Here is a 20,175-nt window from a genome sequence, read left to right as displayed (position 1 = left end):
ATTGTTTGATTAATTAATTTTACTTCAACCCTAAGTATATTAAACAAAATTAGAAATAGCAGCAGTAGCAGCTTCATTTATATATCGCTTCAGACGGAGCTAAGCAGTCTCTAAGCGGTTTACAACTGAAAGCTAAAACTGTCCTAAAAGTCAGTGGCCACAACCGTTGTTGTGTCCTCTTTCTTCTTCATAGGAACAAGAAGGGTCCCGGTCTTTTTTGAAGCTGGATAACTTCAGTTATAAGAATAAGGGCTTTCTTTTGCCAGACGTCACCTGTTTGTTCATCTTGGCCAGTTCAAACGCTTTAGTAACCCATTCGTCTTCAGACGGCATCTATTCCATTTTCCAGTTCCAGGTTAACAAAAGTCTGGCTACCATAATCCTATGAAGTATCACTTAATGATTCATACCTTTGGCTTTTTCCTTTGAGATGCACAACAAAAACTATTCTGGCTTCAAATCAAAATTTTGACTTGAAAAAGCAAGCATTTAAAATAGATTGTATTAACTTTTGAATTTATTTATTCTATTTATTTTAAATCAGACATTTAAAAATTGATTGTATTAACTTCTGTATTTGTCATCGATAGCATTTTGCTTTATCACAAGACCACACACATGAGAAAAAGTGCCTTCCTGTACCCTACATTTCCAGCATTTATTAGCAATGTCTTTATACATCTCAGATCATTTCTCTGGGATCAAGTACCATCGATACGCCGTTTTAAACATCTTTTCTCTTAAGTTATATGATAGTAAATCTTGCAGGGCTGTCGTCCGCATCTTCTCCCGATATTCCATCTCAGTTTTATAACCAGGGTTTTGGGCCCATATCACCATACAGTCTTTTACTTGTTCATCTTCAATTTGCATTTTCAATAAAATGATATGTTCATCATCTTTATGTAAATTCAATTCAGACTGTGTTGTTGTTTTTTAATGGAACCCTAAGGATATTTTTTATCAATCTTACATCTTTCCAATAATGGTTGGTATTTATACCGATGACAATCAGTTCCTTCTCTAACCAGGTTTCCCTCTTCTATCCTTTCTAAACAACGTTTCCTGTGTAGAAATGCATAGAAGAATTTTGGCGATAGTCTTGACCTGTATTTATCCCGTATTCTTCAGTTAACATGCCTCATAAAATAATTATCAAACTCTTTATAACCAAATCTCAAATCATCTCCTTCCAAATTCTACCATTTCTGTTCCTTTAAAGTTATCCATTCTTTTAGCCACACAAATTAACATGCAGCATAATATAATTTCAAACCTGGGAGTCCCAAACCTCTCCTTTCTTTTGCGTCTTGTAGCAATTTCAGTCGAATTCTAGGTTTCGTGCCAGATAAATTTAGGCTCGTCTTTCTGCCGCTTCCAAAAAAGTAAGCCATTCGATAGACAAGCCAAGACTCGAAGTGGAAAAACGTTTTCCTGAATACTAAAGGTAGGATGGTCCATGCCATTGTGTTTCCCATTTCTGTGTATGGTTGTGTGACTCAGTGTCACAAGGGGGTTGTGATGGCCACTGACTGCTTGAAAGGGGATTAGACATGGGAGGAAATCATGCAGTGCCCTCCAGTTGTTGTTGAGATGGAGGCTGCAGCTCCCCATCTCCAGAGGGGCTTCCCATTTTGCAGATGGATGCAACAGATTGACCAGTGTGGCCAGTGCAGGCGCAGCCCAGCGAATGAAGTGGATGCGTGAGATGCTATGAACTTCCAGAGGGGAAATGTTGTTGCTTTTATTGGATAGGTTATGGTAATGTATGATAATGTATGGCATATGTAATGAGGAGGGGGTTTGTTGGGAGGGGGGAGAGGAGCCAGTATTGAGAACAGTGCTGGTGGTTAGTTTTTTGTGGGTTTTTCAGGCCATGAGGCCGTGTTCTAGAAGAGTTTATTCCAGACATCTCTGAAGATGCCAGCCACGGATGCTGGCGAAACGTCAGGAATAAACTCTTCTAGAAACATGGTCATATACCCCCCCCCCAAAAAAAAAAACCCACAAAAATATTCCTGACATTTCGCCAGCATCTGTGGCTGGCATCTTCAGAGAATGCTGGCATGATAGAGAGAGGGGTCCATATACTGTTGGTTGAGAGGAAGTGATGTCCATGTTAATCTGTGTATTGTTCTGTTGCTGAATGCCAAGGCCTCAGGGGTCCATTTACTTAATGATCCGTTGTCTGCTGGGAAATCCCCCTGACCTGGCTGGCTTTCATTTGCATTGGCTGGGTCCTGATTTTGGTGTTTTTCAGGACTGGGAGCCAGACTTTGCTCACTTTAAGGGTTTCTTCTTTCCTGTGGAAGTTGTCCAGGTGTTTGTGGATTTCAATGGCTTCCCTGTGCATTCTGATGGTTGTTGGCATGGTCCAGAATTTCAGTGGTTCCAAGCAGCATTTTGTGCCCAGGATGGTTTATAACATCTTCTGCTACTGCTGATTTTTCCAGCTGACCCAGTTCTGCAGTGTCTCTCATGTTCCTTGATCCGTGTTTGAACACTGCATTTGGTGGTCCCTTTGTAGACTTGTCTGCAACTGCACCGTATGCGGTCAAATCCTGCGGCCGTGAGAGGGTCTCTGAGCGCAGCATTTGCTGGATTTTCTTGGTTATGGTGATTGGCATTTGAGTGTTTGAATGGTTTTTTTAAAGAGGCTGGCATGTGCAGCAGTTACTCAAAGGGAGAAGTGAGTCTGAGACGTTAGAGGTCTTAGTAAGAGGGTTGGTTAGTCAGAGCCAGAGTGCGTTAGGAACTGAGTTAGAGAGTGTGTTAGAGTAAGTCAGGATTTGGACATAACAGCTTGAGTCTCCCTTATCTGGAATTCTGACATTTGAAATGCTCCAGAAACCAAAACTTTTTTCATGGGTGGCTGAGATAGTGACACCTTTGCTTTCTGATGGTTCAGTGTTCAGAACCTTTGGTTCACGCACAACATTATTTTAAATGATTGTATAAAATTACTTTCATGCTGTGTGTATAAGGTTCATATGAAGCATAAGTGAATGTTTATATTTAGACTTGGGTGCCATCTCCAAGATATTTAATTATGAATTTATACGCAATACAGGTGTTCCAAAATCCACAACCCCAAACACTTCTGGTCCCAAGCGTTTTGGATAGAGATAATGGTCCCCATAGTAGATGCCATTGTGAGAGATAGGAGGAGACCTCAAATTGGTGGCAGAGGGGGGCAGCCACAGAAGGTCCTCACAATGTATTCCTGGAGATCGCTTTTTAAGAGGTAGACATTATATGGGAACTATAGGGACAGGTTCAGATTTCACAAGAAAGAACAGTTCAATGTGTTTTACCAAAATTTTTACTCAGCAGTATTAACAATGCGCACATGTGAAATGAAACCACCAGGTCAGGTAAGCCTCGGCTAACATTTTGAGCCTTCTAGAGACCACTTGAAGGCCTTTCCCCAAAATTCATCTGGGGTGACTCTTTCACCAACCTCCACTTTCCTTAGGTTTCCTGTTTGGTGGCCAAAAGGTCTTTTTTCCATGTTAAAAAATGTTCTAGAGGGAAGTTAGGGAGGCAGACTTTTCTTCCCTCCCCTTCGCTCTCTGTTCTGCCAGAAATGCATGCTGAGGAGGGCATTCTGGAGGCAGCCATTGTTGACCTACAACCCTGTTGTAAGTAGGCACACACGGCTACAAATAGGATCCTCTGGAGTAAAATTCTGTCCCCTCCACCCCTGGCTCATGTTTTTCTTGCATTGTTTATTACAGACATGCTGCTGCAACCGACACTGAAAGTTTTGTGTTTCTGCAGCTCTCCTTCACCATCCTCCCAATGTTGATGCTGCTAAAAAACTTCCAGCTGGACAGAAGACAAGGGGGATGAGCCAGCATTAAAAACTTTGCCAAAATGTTTTGTTAACAGAGTCTTTGCAAACTCAGGCTGCATCCACACTGGAGAAATAATCCGGTTTGGCAGCGCTTTAACTCTTATTCTGGCTCTTTGCTATGGAATTCTGGTAGTTGGAGTTTGTTGTGGGCCCAGTGTGGAGCAGAGCTTAAGGAAAGAAGGCCTCACAACAAACTCCAACTCCCAGAATTCCATAGCAAAGAGCCAGAATAAGAGTTAAAGGGGTGCCAAACCGGATTATTTCTCCAGTGTGGATGCAGCCTGAGTTATGCCTGTACTGGATTAGAGAGGCCTGCATTGATTCAGTATGATGCTTCTTGTTTTCTGGAACCCAGGTCTGTGTAAAAGGCAAAATGTTGCCTCCTTTGAAAGGAGTGGCCCAGCTCTTTAGAAAGGAGGGCTCCACATGCACTTGCGCGCACACACGCCGCCCCAGTTGGTGCTTGTGAGCTCTATTTGTGGTTTGCAGCACTGAGCTTCCCCGTCTCCCTCCACATGGATCTAGGTTGCCTCTCATCCCCTCTCTCTTTTCTGTGTGTTCCTGAACGGCAGCAGGGCGAAGAGGAAGCCGATGAGAACCGAAACAAAGACGAGAAGCCAGATCCGGGGATACCGGTGAGGAAGGCCGGGCGGCCTGGCAGGAAACGCAAACAGCCAGTGGTGAGTAGATGCCAGCCGCTGTCACCAGGCTGGAGGAAGTTGTGAGTCTGTGTGCACATGCGCCGGTGCAGTGTACGCATGTGTGGATGAAGCAGGCCCAGAGCCTGGTATCTCCCGGGTCCCAAGAAGGAAAAGAAGAAGCCAGGTGGGTCCCTCTGGGTCATGCACAGTCGAGTTGGGGTTGTGCTGGGAGGGCAGCCGTGTGAGTGTCTTGTTGGACTTGTACCAAAAGAATTCTGCGGGCATAAAAAGTGCCCTGCCTGGTTGTGTTTCCCCCAATGCAGCAGGGATGGGCAAGGGCAGTGGGTCCGGGAACGGGTTTTCTGTCCTTGGGGCCACACCAGGCTGCCCAAAATGCAGTCAAAGAACAAATGAAGAAAACGGAGGACCAGTGCAGGAAGTATATTGGAAAACTCCTTCTGGCTTTGAAAAAACATTGATCAGTGCAGAGGGAAACCTGCAGACTATTTAAAAGGGGAGTTGCTACGTCCAGACTTTCCAGAACTGGCAGTTTGCCCTGATTCTGGTCAGAAACAGGATTGAAGGCATTGCAAAAACAGCTTTGCAGGTTGTTCTTTACTTGCTCCTGGTATAAAGGCTAAAAATGGAGGTGGGGGAGATCTCTGTCAGAATTTCGTAATGGAAGTGTCTTGGCTGTGATGTGCGACCATACATACATTTTTTTAAAAAAAGCAAGCTTCTGGTCCTTGTGGCCCACATGGGAAAGCATGGAGAGTGTCTGTTAAACAAGGCTGCTTGTCAGGGGAGTATTTCATGGCAGGATATAGGTGGATGTCCAGAGCCACATTTAGCAGACTACGGAGGTGGTGCTCACCCACCTTGAAGGCGGTAGGACTAGATCAGCAGACACTGCTGAAGGAGGTACACTTAGCTATCAAGAGGGTTCCCACCCACCCAGAAGATGATTGAATGCAGTCTAAAATGACCTAATCGATGAGAACTCAAATTACCAAATTACTAAAATTATCCAAGTTTAAAATGATCTGACAGCCAGGGCTGTTTGACAGTAGAATCGCTTCACTCAGAGGGTGCTCCCTTGGAGGTTTTAAAACAGAAACAAGATGGCTGCTGTGCATGGGAGGGGTCTCTTTAGCAGTGGATTCCTGCATGGCAGGGGCTTAGACTAGACAGCCCCTGGGATCCCCTCCAGCTCTGTGTTTCCAGCTGCCATTGGAGCAGTCTCAGGAGGTTAAAGGAGAGTTGCTGCCAGGGAGGAACAGCAGAGAGGCAGAGGGGTGATGGTGGAATTGGAGAGCAGCTGACTCAATCCTTGCTTTCTTGCTGCATCAGCCTTTGTGATGCATGCGACGTCTGCCTCCTCCTTTGCTTTTCTTCTGCTCACGTTCTCCTTGCAAATCCCCAGAGCTCTCCAGATCTGGTCTTGAGAAACAGAGCAAAACATGCAGAGCTACCTGGAGAGTCACCTCCTTTTGCACCGTGCTGCTCCTGATGGCTAGGTCTACTGTGTATCTTCTTGATGGTCTTCCAGTGTGGTTTTCCTCCCACCTTCTTGCCCATGAATCCTGGGGAGTGAATCCCCCTTACTCTCATTGGGGGATATTGGGAGATATTGGTACCTTAAGCAGTTGTGGCTGTCTGAGCTTCCTCTGAAATGGAAGTGTGAGAGCAGAGAGAGGATGGCACAGTTGTTGAGTGCGTATGCCCACAGTTTGGACCCATTTTGGTCCTTGCTGGGCCTCTGGTGGTGTGGGGAGCCTCAGAGGACCTCTTCCACACCCACAGCAGCGTATCTCTTGCGGCAAGACCCCATTGCTTTGGCAGAGTCTCTCCAGACTTTCTGGCTTTGCTGCTGTTGCTGCCACACTACAGAATTAATGCAGTTTGACATTGCTTTAACTGTCATGATGGCGTCGTCCTACAGAATCCTGGGATTTGTCATGCGTTGTGACACCCGAGCTTTCTGACAGAAAAGGCTAAATATGTTGCAAAACTACAAATCTCAGGATGCCAAGCATGAAGTCACTGCAGTTAAAGCGGTGTCAGACTGCATTAACTCTGCAGTGTAGATGCAGCCAGAGTCTCTCTCCCCTTTCCTTGTTGCCTGTCAGTCTTGTTTGTCTGTTGTATGGTGTTAGTGGAAAGAAGAGAGTGTTCTTGTAGTCTGTCAATCAGCTCTTGTTGTTATGTGGTGCTTAGAATGAAATGGCCTGTGGATGGCCTTTCTTTTGGGGTGAGAAGTCACCTTTGGGGAATCCCTTAAAGATCATCATTGCCTCCACCATCATCCAACAATACCTCCCAAATCCCTAGATTCTTGGATAGAATCGGAATCATGGATGGTCCAAAACACCTGGTAGATGGTGAAAGTGAGAGATGATATTTATTCAGAGATATAGCCATGTTAGCCAGTTTCAGCATAAAAGGGTATAGAGTAAATGAATCCTATAACACCTTTCAGACTCAAAAGGAGAATGAGGATGTATTGTTATTATTATTATTATTATTATTGGCAGAAAATTTTGTTAAAGCCAGCCCAAGCATCTGCTGATGTGTATATGTGTAGATAGATTAATATTAATGTGTACTACAATTGGCCCTCCACATTTGCGGCTTTGACTTTCACTTATATGCGGATTTGATTAACATGTTCTCTCTAGGAATCTGGTCCTCCAGCATGACTGCCAGACGTTGACCATAGAGTCACACTGGAGGACTTAGAGATTCCTAGAACAAACATTTATCTAGGCACTTGTCGGTCCTCCAGCATGATTCTATGGTCAACGTCTGCAGCATGTTGGCGAGAGCTGCATTGGAGGGCGTAGAGATTCCTAGAGAGGTGCTGGTTTCCCCACTTTCACAGGGGTCCTGTGCCCCTACTTACAGCGATTGTGGAGGGCCCACTGTATAAAGTCCACAAAAGCCTGTCTTTCTCCCAGTTGGAAGATGATGCAGAATTCCTCTATATTTGCTGCTACTGCTGTGTTGTTTATAGCCATCTCTTTCCTCCAAAACTGGGACTCAAAGTAGCTTGCGAATGAAGACAAATGCCATCTATCCCAAAAAAATTATTTAGCATTAAAAATGTAATTACTGTAAATTGCCAATGGTATTTTTATTTAAAAAAAACAACACCCTGGCTTTGTTCTGTCATTGTGGGTTCCCTCTGTAAAAATGCCCAGTTTGGTTCAACAGGTCTCTCAGGGCCTGCTAATGGCTTCCTTTTGAGCAGGAATCCATTCAGAGTTTTTATATCCTGCTCTTCTGTCGGAGTGGCTTATAAATTATTAATTAGACGGTTCCCTAATTCAAACCTGGTCTCCCAGAATCCTAGAGCAGCACTCAAACCACGACACCACACTGCCTCCAATATGGCAACCCTGTCCTAGGGTTTTCCTGGCCAGATTTCTTCCAAAGAGATTTGCCTTTGCTTTCCTTTCAGGCTGAGAGAATGGGACTTGCCTGGGGTCACCCCATAGATTGCCAAGGCTGAGTGGGGATTTGAACCCCAGTCTCCCAGAATCCTAGTCCAGCCTTCGAACCACTATACCATGGTGGCTCAGTTTTCTTGGCAACATGGCTTCAGGGGAGATGTGCCATTGCTTTCCTCTGAGGCTGAGAGGAAGGTCTCAAGGCTTTCCTCTCAGCCTCAGCCATTGGCTTTCCATTGCTGAGCAGAGGGAATTTGAACCCTGATCTCCCAGAGTCCTCCTCAAACCACTGCACCACCCTGACTGTCTTCATGCATATCATAGGAACCTGTGATCCACATGTGCACTCTCTTTCACCCTCACATCCGCAAACATATCTACAAGTGCAAGCCCTCTATGACAACGCCCTCCTCCCCAGCTGTAATGCGTGCAGGCCTTCAGGCTGCATGCATCTCTTGGCGGGATGCATGCTCAGGCATGCTGGCTGCATCTGGCAAAACGCTCGCACACCACTCTTGTTAGTAGAGGTCCTCTGGGGGAAATGCAGCGATGCAGTTTGGACACCACCGATGTTTCTCGTAAGAAAAGATTCGTGCTCTTGGCTTCATGAAGGACCGCATGGCAGACACTCAGGAATGTGTAAGTGTGTGTGTGTGTGTGTGTATGCCGATGCTGGAAGCCAGTTTTGTGGTGGACCTCGGTGTGCATGTGTGTACGTGTTGTATTCTCCTGCTGCTGTCTGCTGCTTGTGCCCCTTGGAAATAAGGTAAGCAGTGTGCCTGTCCTTCACACTCTCTCTCACACACATGTGTCTGTGCACTCAGAGTTCTTTGTGGTTTCTCTGCCTCACACATACGGGTTTTGTGCCTGTGCAGAGACCACCAACGGATTCTTTCAAAGCTGAATAGTTTGGTGGAGAAGCTTGCCGCAGGCGCAAAACCCATATGTATGAGGGCACAGGTGACCACTCAAAGAACTACAGTTACAGGTAAGCAACCTGTTCATCCTTCTTTGTGCAATTAAAAGGCCCACCTTCTGCTTTCTGGATTTGCCCATGCGTTGCTGAATTCTTTTCTAGAGGCAACCTGGAGGGTAGTTTGGGGACTAATATGGGGAGAGGCTTCTCTGGGTTGGCAGCCTCACTTCTGTACACTCATACCCCTGGGAAACACAATTGAAGGGCAGCATTGGAAGGTCTTGTGCCTCCTTTCCTCCTCCCCAGAATGCACTGTTGGCTTTCTTGTGATATTTTGTATATTATGCTGGTGTGCGGCTGCCTTTGGCTATGTGTTGGTGTAGTGCATATATTGATTTTTTGAGCTTAGAAGGTGTAAATGTGACTTGTGGGAAATTCTGTGTCCATTGCTTGTGCAACTGGTGCATGGAGCTGGATGGTTAGACACACACCTTTCCCTCTCTCAGGCTAAGCTCCCTTGTTCTGACTCTCAGGTACCATTTGGGGGCTCTTGGAGAGACCCCTGAAGTAACTTTCGGTTTTTTGGCATACGGAGGAGACATGTTAGAAGTCTAACATGCAGTAGTTGCCTCTCCATCCCCTCTTCACTGAGCCCACAGAAGAGTTCTGGGAAACCTCAACAGTTGAGACTGGGTCTAGAAGCCATGCCTTTTGAGGAGAGTCTGAGAAAGCTGGGTATCTTTAGCCTGGAGAATAGATGATTAAGAGGGCATATGATAACCCTGTTTAAGTATTTGAAAGAATATCATATTGAGGAAGGGGCAAGCTTATTTTCTGCTGTTCCAGAGAATAGGAAGCAGAGAGGGATGCAAGCTACAGGAAAAGAGATTCCACCTTCACATTAGGAGGAACTTCCCAACAGTAAGAGCTGTTTGACAGTGGAAGACATGGCTGCCTCAGAGAGTGGTGGAGTCCCCTTCTTTGAAGGTTTTTAAACAGAGGCTGAATGGCCATCTGTCAGGGGTGCTTTGATTGTGAGTTCCTGCATGGCAGAGGGTTGGACTGGATGGCCCTTGGGGTCTTGTGGTCTCTTCCAACTCTTATGGTTCTATGAGACTTTTGTTCAAATCCCCACTGGGCCATGGAAAAGCACTAGGTGACTTTGGGTAAGTGCCACTCAGCCTCAGAAAAAGATCATGGCAAAGGTCCTCCTGTGAACTGATCTACTATTAATAATAATAATAATAATAATAATAATAGTTTTATTTATATTGCCACGCCTCTCCCTTTGGATTGAGGCGGGTTTACAACCTGGTAAGACCATAAATACAATCATAAAATGCAATACCGTAAAATACAATACTTAAAATACAATCACAATCCAGGAACAGTAAAAATTCAAAACATGCTACAGTTGTCAATTACAGGGAATCAGTCTGGCAGATAACATGGTGTCTTAATCAGGATCAGGAGGGTATGCCCGCCGGAAGAGCTCTGTCTTGACAGCCCTCCTGAAAGTGTCCAAGACGGTAGTTAGACGGATCTCTTCCAGCAGACTATTCCACAATTTAGGGGCAACAGCAGTGAAAGATCTTTGAGAGGTTATACACAATCTGGTGGCTTGTATTTCCAGAAAGTTTTTCCTGAGACTCTCAGAGTGTGGGGCGGATTGTGTCGGGAGAGGCGTTCCCGCAAGTAACTTGGGCCCAAGCCAGGTAGGGCTTTAAAGGTAATAACCAACACCTTGTACTGTGCCCGGAAGCTAATTGGTAGCCAGTGAAGTGATTTTAGTACTGATGTGATGTGGTCAAATCTAGATGTATTAGTGACCAGTCTGGCTGCCATATTTTGAACTAATTGAAGCTTCCGAACTTGGTAAAGGGGAGCCCCAAGTAGAGCGCATTGCAGAAATCAAGACGAGAGGTCACCAGTGCGTGTACCACTGTTTCAAGGTCCCTCTGTTCCAGACAGGGACGCAGCTTGTGTATCAACCTAAGTTGGTAACAGGCACTCCTGGCTGTCGCATCAATATGCAATGACAGCTGTAATGACGAATCCAGGAGTACCCCCAAGCTGCGGACTTTGTCCTTTAGGGGGAGCATGACCCCATCCAGGACAAGTGGACAAATTTCCCTTCCCGGTCCAGGGCAACCTATCGCTAGCACCTCCGTTTTCTCTGGATTCAGCCTGATTTTGTTTTCCCTCATCCAGCCCATTACTGACTTAAGGCAGGCATTCAGAGGGGAGATACCATCCTCCGTTACTGTAACAGTCGGAGACATAGAGAAATGGATTTGAGTGTCATCTGCATAATAATAATAATAATAATAATAATAATAATAATAATAATAAACTTTTTATTTATATGCCGCCCTTCCTTCGATCAGGGCGGCTTACAACATGTTAAAAACAACAGATTAAAATACACATAAACCAACAATAAAAAGCCCCATAGCCCAACGTCTTGGCCACGAAAGAGGAGGGAGGCCCACAGGATATTTATTCGGGGATATTGATAACACCGTGCCCCATGTCTCCGGATGATCTCTCCCTGCGGCTTCATGTAGATATTAAACAGCATGGGGGACAGGATGGCACCTTGAGGAATGCCAGATGTCAGCTCTCTTATTGAAGAGCTACTGTCCCCCAGCACCACCATCTGGGACCTGCCCAAGAGGTAGGAACGGAGGCCGATACCTAACTCCCTCAGGCGATCCAAAAGGATACCATGGTCAATGGTATCGAAAGCCGCTGAGATGTCCAAAAGCACCAGCAGGGCCACACTACCCCTGTCAGTGCTCAGACGGAGATCATCAACCAAGGCAATCATCAACCATCTTGGCAAGAAAACCTTAAGATATGTTTATTAATATTAAAATATAAGTAAAAACACATAGTTACAATCAATAAAAATCTTAAATTTACAGTAAATTGGAGTCAACTTGGAGGCACGTAACAACTAAATTTGTTGTGCGAAGCTTGGCTTGTGGTTTGATGCCCAGGAGTTTGCCATGTGTGTAAAGAACTGGTGTAGTGTAGTGATTTGTATTCTGGACTAGCACTTCAGGGGATCAAGGTTGAGATCCCTCTTGGGCAAGTCACACTCTCTCAGCCTCATAGGACATCAGTGCCCAAACCACATCTGAATGAATCTTGCTGAGAAAACCCATGTTACCAAATCCCCTCCCAGTGTGACCTTCCCCATCCCTTTCTTTAATTGTAGGGCTACCAGTGCTTTTTCCTGACTGCTTTCCAGCATCCCGCTTTGGACCATGTCTCCTGGTGTGATTTTCTTTCCCAGCTGGCCCCTGGGCCAAATGGGCCGTGGGAACAGCTTGCTCTCCTGACGGGCATGGCCTCTTTCCCCTTCCCTGCCCTCCACCTTGGTCTCCCTTCCTCCCTGCCTTGTGTAGCTGCAACCTGATCCCTGGCACCAGCTTGCCAAGGGGAAAGGAGGCAAGCTGGCTGGCTGCCACCTCATGGAAGCGCCTGGGGAAGGCTGGCTGCTGGCTGCCCATCCATCCCTGGATGCTTCCTGAAACTGGATTGAGCTGGGTGGCTGAGCGTAGGTAACCAGTTGGGGTGGGGGGAAGATGGCAGCACCCAGGGCTGGGGAGATATCAGCAAGGTTATTGCAAGGCTGAAAAAAAAAAAAAAGAAAGATGGAAAGCTGGTGGAGTGCCAGGCAGAAGTCTGTCTCCTCCTCCAAAGTTGTTGCCAAAGGCACAGAGTGGATGGAGAGCTTGCAGCAGCTGCTTTAGTTGTGTCCCACCCCCTAATAGAAGCTTTGTATACTTAAAGGATCAACCAGGGAGATGCCAGGAAGCCCTGGCATGGAGCAGAAGGGTTGGATATGGATATGTATGTACACACGTGGATGTGTGTGAAGGCCCAGAGGAAGAAATTGGAAAGATTTGGGGAGGGTACCTTTTTGCTCCAAGTCATTTTTAAAAAAAAATTGGGGGGGGGGAACCATGGAGCAATGGAATATTTTCTTCTAGAATGATGAATGAAATATTTTTCAAGATGTGAGAGCTGGACAGTGAAGAAAGCAGATAGGAAGACCATCAGCTCATTTGAGATGTGGGGCTGGAGAAGAGTGTCGAGGATCCCATGGATGGCCAAAAAGACAGAATGGGTCCTAGAGCAGATCAAGCCAGAAGGCTCCCTGGAAGCCAAGATGACTAGACTAAGGCTGTCATACTTTGGTCATGTCCTGAGAAGGAATGACTCATTGAAAAAGAGAAGGATGCTAGGAAAGATGGAAGGATGCAGAAACAGAGGAAGGCTGCATGCTAGATAGATGGCCCTATCAAGGAGGTCATGGCTATGAATTTGGAGGACCTGGCCAGGGAGATAGAGGACCGAGGGCCTTGGAAACTTCTCATTCACAGGCTCACCATGAGGCAAGGTTGACTCAAAGGCAGCTAACAGCAAACATTTGTCAAATCTGTCAAGCAGATGTAAAGCATATTTTTAAAAGCAAAAAATCACATATTTCTTGCCCCAACAGCATTTCTGAAAACTACTGAAGAGGAAGACATTTATGTAAGACTGTACAGTATCAGATGGTTAAACATTTTGATCTTGGGTTCCTCTTCTTCATACTCATTATGGGGAATGGATGCTTTACATCTGCTTGACACTGTGGAAGTTTTCTCTTTCTTTCTAATATGTGATGGTTCTATTTTTATTGCTTTTCACCTGCTCCTAATCAAACCTCAAAATGACCAAGAGGTTCCTTACATTTCAGGGCCTTGCAGCTCCAGTGTGCAGCAGAATGTAAAAATTTAAGGTCGAGTTCAGTTTGCAATAATATTCTGCATAAGCTGTACTTTTGATGTTTCAAACATGATGATTTTATTCCAAACCAAGTTATATATAATGCATTTTATGTTAGCAAAGCAAGATTACTTTTACTCTGTAAAAGGTGCTAATGTTTCATTTTTTACAAAAATGTCTGAGTTGAGTGGATTGTGGGTATGCTGTGGGTGTCATTTATCTGGGTTTCAGCAAAGCATTTGATAAGGTCCCCCATGATATTTCAATTAGCAGACAGACTAATGTAGAACAGATGGAAATGCCATCAAATGGATCTATAATTGTGAAGTCGAAGGCTTTCATGGCCGGCATCCATATTTTTTGTGGGTCTTTTGGGGGGCTCTGTGAATGCCATGTTCTAGCAGAGTTTCTTCCTGACGTTTTGCAAGCAGCATCTGTGGCATCTGGCATCTTCAGAGAATGTTTGCCTGGAAAGGACTGCCTTTAGCAACCAACGATACACATGCAAATCACTCCTGCCTTTCCAGATCACCCAATATATATATAGCCAAGTCCTTTCCAGGCAAGCATTCTCTGAAGATGCCAGATGCTGATTGCGAAACGTCAGGAAGAAACTCTGCTAGAACATGGCATTCACAGAGCCCCCCAAAAGACCCACAAAAAACTATGGATCTATAATTGTTTAGAAAACTGTACACCAAGAGTTGCCATCAGTGGCTGTGCTTCAGACTGGAAGGAAGTCCTGAGTGGAAGCTCTGTCCTGGGGCCAACGCTCCTCTATTATTATTATTATTATTATTATTATTATTATTATTATTATTATTTATTTATAACCTGCCTCTCCTTTTCAAGTATCTAGGCAGGTAACAACAATCCAATATAACAATTTTACAAACAACGATAAAATATTCCCTAATCCCCTTAGCCCTCCCTCCTTCTGTAAAACATCAGAAACTGCAATAACATTTATCAATGATTTAGATGATGGGGTGGAGGGACTCCTTATCAGATTTGTGGATGATACAAAGCTGGGAAAGGTAGTTACACATTGGAAGATAGGAAAAGAATTCAAAAGGACCTTGATAAACTAGAAGGCTGGGCTGAAATTAATAAAATGGAATTCAGCACAAATGCAAATGTCTACATTTAGACCACAAAAACCTAACAAACAGGTATACGACAGGGGATACTTGGCTCAGCAGTATCACATGTGAAAAGGGCCTTGGGATTGTTGTTATTGAAATAAACTGAACATACATAACATGAACATGAGCCAGCAGTGTGATGCTGCAGAAAAGAAGGCAAATGCCATCCTGGCCTGGGTTGTCAAGGACTGTCAGATAGAGAAGGGGGCAGGCTTGTTATCTGCTGCCCCAGAGGATGGAACTAGGTCTAGTGGTTTGAAGTTACAGGACAGCAGATTTCAATTGAACCTGAGAAGGAACTTCTTGAAAGAAGTCATGCCAGACAAACCTGATCTCTTTCTTTGATAAAATTACCACCTTGTTAGATGAAGGGAATGCTGTGGATGTAGTATATCTTGATTACAGTAAGGCTTTTGACAAGGTTTCCTATGACATTCTTGCAAACAAGCTTCTAAAATGTGGACTAGACAAGGCAACTGTTACATGGATTTGGAATTGGTTGACCGACCAAACCCAAAGGGTGCTCAACAATGGCTCCTTTTCATCCTGGAGAGAAGTGACCAGTGGGGTGTCCAGTGGGGCTCTGTCCTGGGCCCAGTGCTATTCAACATCTTTATCAATGACTTGGATGACAGAATTGGGAGCATACTTATCAAATTTGCAGATGACACCAAATTAGGAGGAATAGCTAATACTCCAGAGGACAGGATCAAAATTCAAAATGATCTGAACAGACTAGAAAGCTGGGCCAAAGCTAACAAAATGAAATTCAACACGGAGAAATGTAAGGTACTGCACTTAGGGCAGAAAAATAAAATGCACAGATATAGGATTATGGGGGACACCTGGCTGCATGAGAGACTTCTGTGTGAGAAAGGGATGTGGGAGTCCAAGTAGACCACAAGTTGAACATGAGTCAACAGTGTGATGCGGCAGCTAAAAAGGCCAATGCGATTTTAGGTTGCATCAATAAAAGTATAGTGTCTAGATCAAGAGAAGTAATAGTGCCACTCTATTCTGCTCTGGTCAGGCCCCACCTGGAATACTGTGTCCAGTTCTGGGCACCACAATTCAAAAATGACATTGAGAAACTGGAGCCATGTGTCCAAAGGAGGGCAACTAAAATGGTGAAAGGTCTGGAAACCATGAAGCCCTATGAGGAGAAACTTATGGAGCTGATGATGTTCAGCCTGGACAAGAGAAGGTTAAGAGGTGATATGAGAGCCCTGTTTAGGGGTGTCATATTTGAAGGGATGTCACATTGAGGATCGAACAAGCTTGTTTTCTGCTGCTCCAGAGACTAGGACCTGGAACAATGGATGCAAGCTCCAGGAAAAGAGATTCCAGCTCAACATTAGGAGGAACTTCCTGAGAGTAAGGGCTCTTCAACAGTGGAACACACTCCTTCCTTGGAGTGTAGTAGAGTCTCCTTCCTTGGAGTTCTTTAAGCAGAGGCTGGATGGCCATCTGTCAATGGGGGTGCTTTGACTGAGAGTTCCTGCATGGCAGGGGGTTGGACTGGATGGCCCTTGTGGTCTCTTCCAACTCTATGATTCTATGATCCTATGACAGAGGAGAAGTTTGCCAGTGGGACCAGTTGCCTTGCGTCATCGTCATTTTCTCTGGATGGCTTCCAAAAGAGTCTGGACAGCTCCCTGCTGCTTGAAGTGCTCTAGCTGGAGAACCTACATTGAGTAGGGACTCACTGGGCTCTGTGGGCTCCTTACAACTCTAGGGGTCTATGATCCTACAATAGCTGCCTTCCCAAGCTCTAGCCATCTTCTGGTTCCTTGCTTCTGATCTAAGATATGGAAGGCCTTTAACTACTTCAGTGTCTTCATTGTTTACTTTAAAGTTCTGTAAGCAGGGTTCGAATCCTCACTTGGTCATGAAAATCCATTGGGTGACCTTGAGGAAGTCACAGTCTCTTACCTCCAGAGGATGGCAATGGCAAAACCCTTCTGAAGAAACTTGCTAAGAAACCCCTGTGATAGGTTCACCTTAAGGTTGCTGTAAGCTGGAAATGACTTGATGGCAAACAACACCACACGCCCCAAGTCATTATCATCTTTATCTTCTTAATGGTCAGCTATAACCCAGCCTTTGCTCTTTCTTCAGTAGTTGTTCCATGTCTTTCCTTTTCCCTCCCAGCCATTGGCATTGCCTGTGGTTAGGAATGCTGGGAGTTGCAGTCCAATAATACTAGGGGTTGCAGATCACAGGGTTCCCATCCCTGCACTATAGACTCTAGATAACTGCCAGTGCCTCTGCTGTTGCTGTTCTGGACCATCATCGGCTTAGACTTATTTATGTAATTGGAATCAATCATTTGTCTGTCCATCCGCCCGCCCGCCCGCCGGCCCGCCTGCCTGTCCGTCCGTCCATCCATCCATCCATCCATCCATCCATCCATCTATCTAATGGGAATCCTCCCAAAGACTCTGTGTTAACAGCCTTGTTCAGGTCTTGCAAACTCAAAGTGGCCATGGCTTCCTTGGTGTGGAGCCTTTCCACCTGTAGAGCACTCTTCCTTTTTCCTACTGCCCTCCACTTTGCCAATCATTATTGACTTTTCCAGTGAATGATGCCATCCTACGATATTCTCAGAGTAAACCAATTCAGTTTAGTCATTTTAGTTCCTGAGAGAGTTCTGGCTTTGTTTGCTCTCACATCCATCCCTTTATGTTTTTGGTGATTCCTGGTTTTCACAGAACCCTGCTCCACTGCCACATACCAAATGTGTTGACTCCCTTCCTGACAGCTTTCTTCTCTGCTTAGCTTTCACATCCACCCATTTCATAGAATCATAGAGCTGGAAGAGACCTCCAAGGGCCATCCAAACCAACCTCCTTCTTCCATCCAAGAACATACCATCCAAGTCCTCCTTCTGACATATGGCCTTGCTTTAAATCAGCCTCCAAAAAGGAAACCACTACCCTTCCACTGTCAAACAGCTCTTACTGCCAGGAAGATCTTCCTCAAAGAAGCTAGCCTGAAGAAAGAGGCTCCTCCCTCCCCAACTGTCATCTTTCGGCCTCTGAGGGAGAGAGTAGGCTGGCCCAGTTCCATCAGGGGCTAGCCTGAAGAAGCAGAGCCCTCCCTCCGGTCCATCTGCCTTGGTCCAGGCCTCAGAGGAAGAGAAGAATGCTGGACCTGATTCCCTCCTCCCTCACCATTCCCTTCTCCTTTTGTGTCGTGTCTTTTAGATTGTAAGCCTGTGGGCAGGGAACTGTCTGTTATCCCCTCTATTGTAAACCGCTCGGATTCCCAGTGATTGGGCGGTATATAAATAAAACCTATTATTATTATTATTATATTGAGGTGGAATCTCTTTTCCTGTAGCTTGAATCCATTACTCCAAGCCCCAGTCTCTGGAACAGCAGGAAACAAGCTTGCTCCTTTTCCCATATGACATGCTTTCAAATATTTAAACATGGCTATCATGCCAGGCTGAACATACCCAGTTCTCTAAGCCACTCCTCACAGGGCAGCGGTGGGGAACCTACAGCCCTCCAGGTTCTGGTGAATTACCATTCCCATCGTGCCTCACCACCAGCCAAGCTGAAGGAAGTTTTAACCTGGCTCATGAGGTCTTGGTTGTCGCTCCTCTGCTTATGGGGATGCTAGGACCTGTAGGGCTGTAGGTTCCCCACCCCTGCCATAGGGCTTGGTGGTTTCCAGACCTTCCACCATTTTGGTCACTCTCCTCTGGACATGTTCCAGCTTGTCCACATCCTTCTTGAACTGTGGTGCCCAGAAATGGACACAATATTTGTTACCTTGTTATGTGCTGTTGAATTTTGATTTACGGGGGCCCTCTGAATGGAAGACCTCCAAGAGCTGCAGTCACAGCCCTACTCAGTTCTTGTAAACTCAGATCAGCTGTAGCTTCCTGGACTAAAGCAATCTACTTGCAACCTGGCATTCCTTTTTTCCTATTCCTAGGCATCTCTGCCTAATAAGAACCATAGTTTTTCTCCTTAAACAAGCATTGTTTCTACTGCTTTTTGTTTCAGGCCTCCAAGCAGGCTTGGTTTATGGTACCCCTCTGAAGGAGAGACTTTTAAGACTCCCCATTTTTAGCAGCCCTCCTGCCTCCTCAGGCAGTAGCCCTGATTTCCTTGTTGGAGCCCACCTACCTGTAACGTGGTCTTCCTCTTGTCCTCTGCATCTTCCGTGCTACCAAGCATTATAATCTTTTCCAGGGTGTCATGTAGTCTCATAGTGTGTCCAAAGTGGGACAGCCTCAGTTTCATCATTTTGGTTTCCAGTGAGAGCTCAGGCTTGCTTTGCTCTGGGACCCATTGATTTGTCTTTCTGGGAGCCCACACTGTCTGCAAACCCAGCACTTGGCAACTGCAGCATCAGCTGTTGGGAGTTTCTCTCTCTCAGTCAAGGCCATGGATGGCACACCATCTTTGGGCACAAAAGGTTTCCTGCTTAGCTCTGCAGATTAATTTGATTCTTGTCCTTCCCTAAGAGGACTCATCCCCTTCAAAAACTAAAGCAACAGACCCTCCTGTGCTACTTCAAGACTTCCACCCCACAAAAGCTACAGAACAGAAATGTCCTCACTAGCAGTGGGCCAAAGAGCCAAAGTGAGTGAAGACTTTGCCCACACCCGTTTCACATCCTGTATGCTGGTGTTCTTTTCACTCTTTCTGTTCTCACAGAAAAGGGGGAAACTTTGGGGGAAAGCCACCTGAGCGCCCCATGGGGAAGTCAGGACTGGATCTGGTGTTCTGTCGTGTGCCAGGGCCCCTAGCCAAGGGAAGGGTGAAAATCCAGTTTCACCAAACAACACAAGGATCTCATACACATAAGTTGTGTGTGTGTGTGTGGGGGGGATATCACTGCCAGGCCCTCCCCAAAAGAAGCAGTGCCTGAGCCAGCCCCACTGAATTCCCCCAGTGGGATCCAGCATCTCTGGTGGCTCCAAGGGGTTGCTCTTTGCCACGCTAGCCCTGGCCTTCCTAGGAACACAGTGGGAGTTAGATAGGGGGTGGAGAGAGAGCGAGCAGATGCCCCAGAATATAAGGAGCACACTTTAAGCATTTCAAAGGAACCTCTCAGTTGGTGCTTGGAAGAAACCCCCCATGAGCCTTAGGGATCAAGAGAGAGAGAGCGAGAGAGAGAGAGAGAGCTGAAGGAGAGACCCAAAGTGGCTTTCTTTGTTCAGAAGTGGGGCTAGCCAACTGGAGAGAGGCCTCCCTCAAGCCACCCATGCATATGTCCTCCAGCATCCACTCTTGGCATCTGTGACAACATCTAGCATCCCTTCTTGCAGGAGCTGAAAGAAGCATGGCAAGTGGAAGGTGGGCAAATGAGTGATGGCTGCCTGGCCCCTTTAGCCTGGCACAGAGAGGCACTGGGATGGCAACAAAAA

The 20,175-nt window shown here is 45.8% G+C and overlaps 1 protein-coding gene across 3 annotated transcripts in view; it reads left to right on the top strand.

Annotated features, from left to right (window-relative positions):
* The window catches only part of LOC149310305 (DNA (cytosine-5)-methyltransferase 3A), a 153,030-nt gene that overhangs the window by 21,421 nt on the left and 111,434 nt on the right, over positions 1–20,175 (top strand). For 2 of the 3 annotated variants that reach the window (XM_089528681.1, XM_089528679.1), the window contains exon 3: positions 4,429–4,536. In XM_089528681.1, coding sequence (XP_089384807.1) covers positions 4,429–4,536 — 108 coding nt within the window. The remainder of the gene's footprint in view (positions 1–4,428; positions 4,537–20,175) is intronic. The other variant, XM_089528680.1, reaches the window with a different exon arrangement.

Source organism: Sceloporus occidentalis, unplaced genomic scaffold, assembly GCF_023333645.1.
Source record: "Sceloporus occidentalis isolate IW3139 unplaced genomic scaffold, rSceOcc1.0.p SCAF_6, whole genome shotgun sequence".
NCBI lineage: Eukaryota > Metazoa > Chordata > Lepidosauria > Squamata > Phrynosomatidae > Sceloporus > Sceloporus occidentalis.
This window is presented reverse-complemented; position numbering and strand designations above follow the sequence as displayed.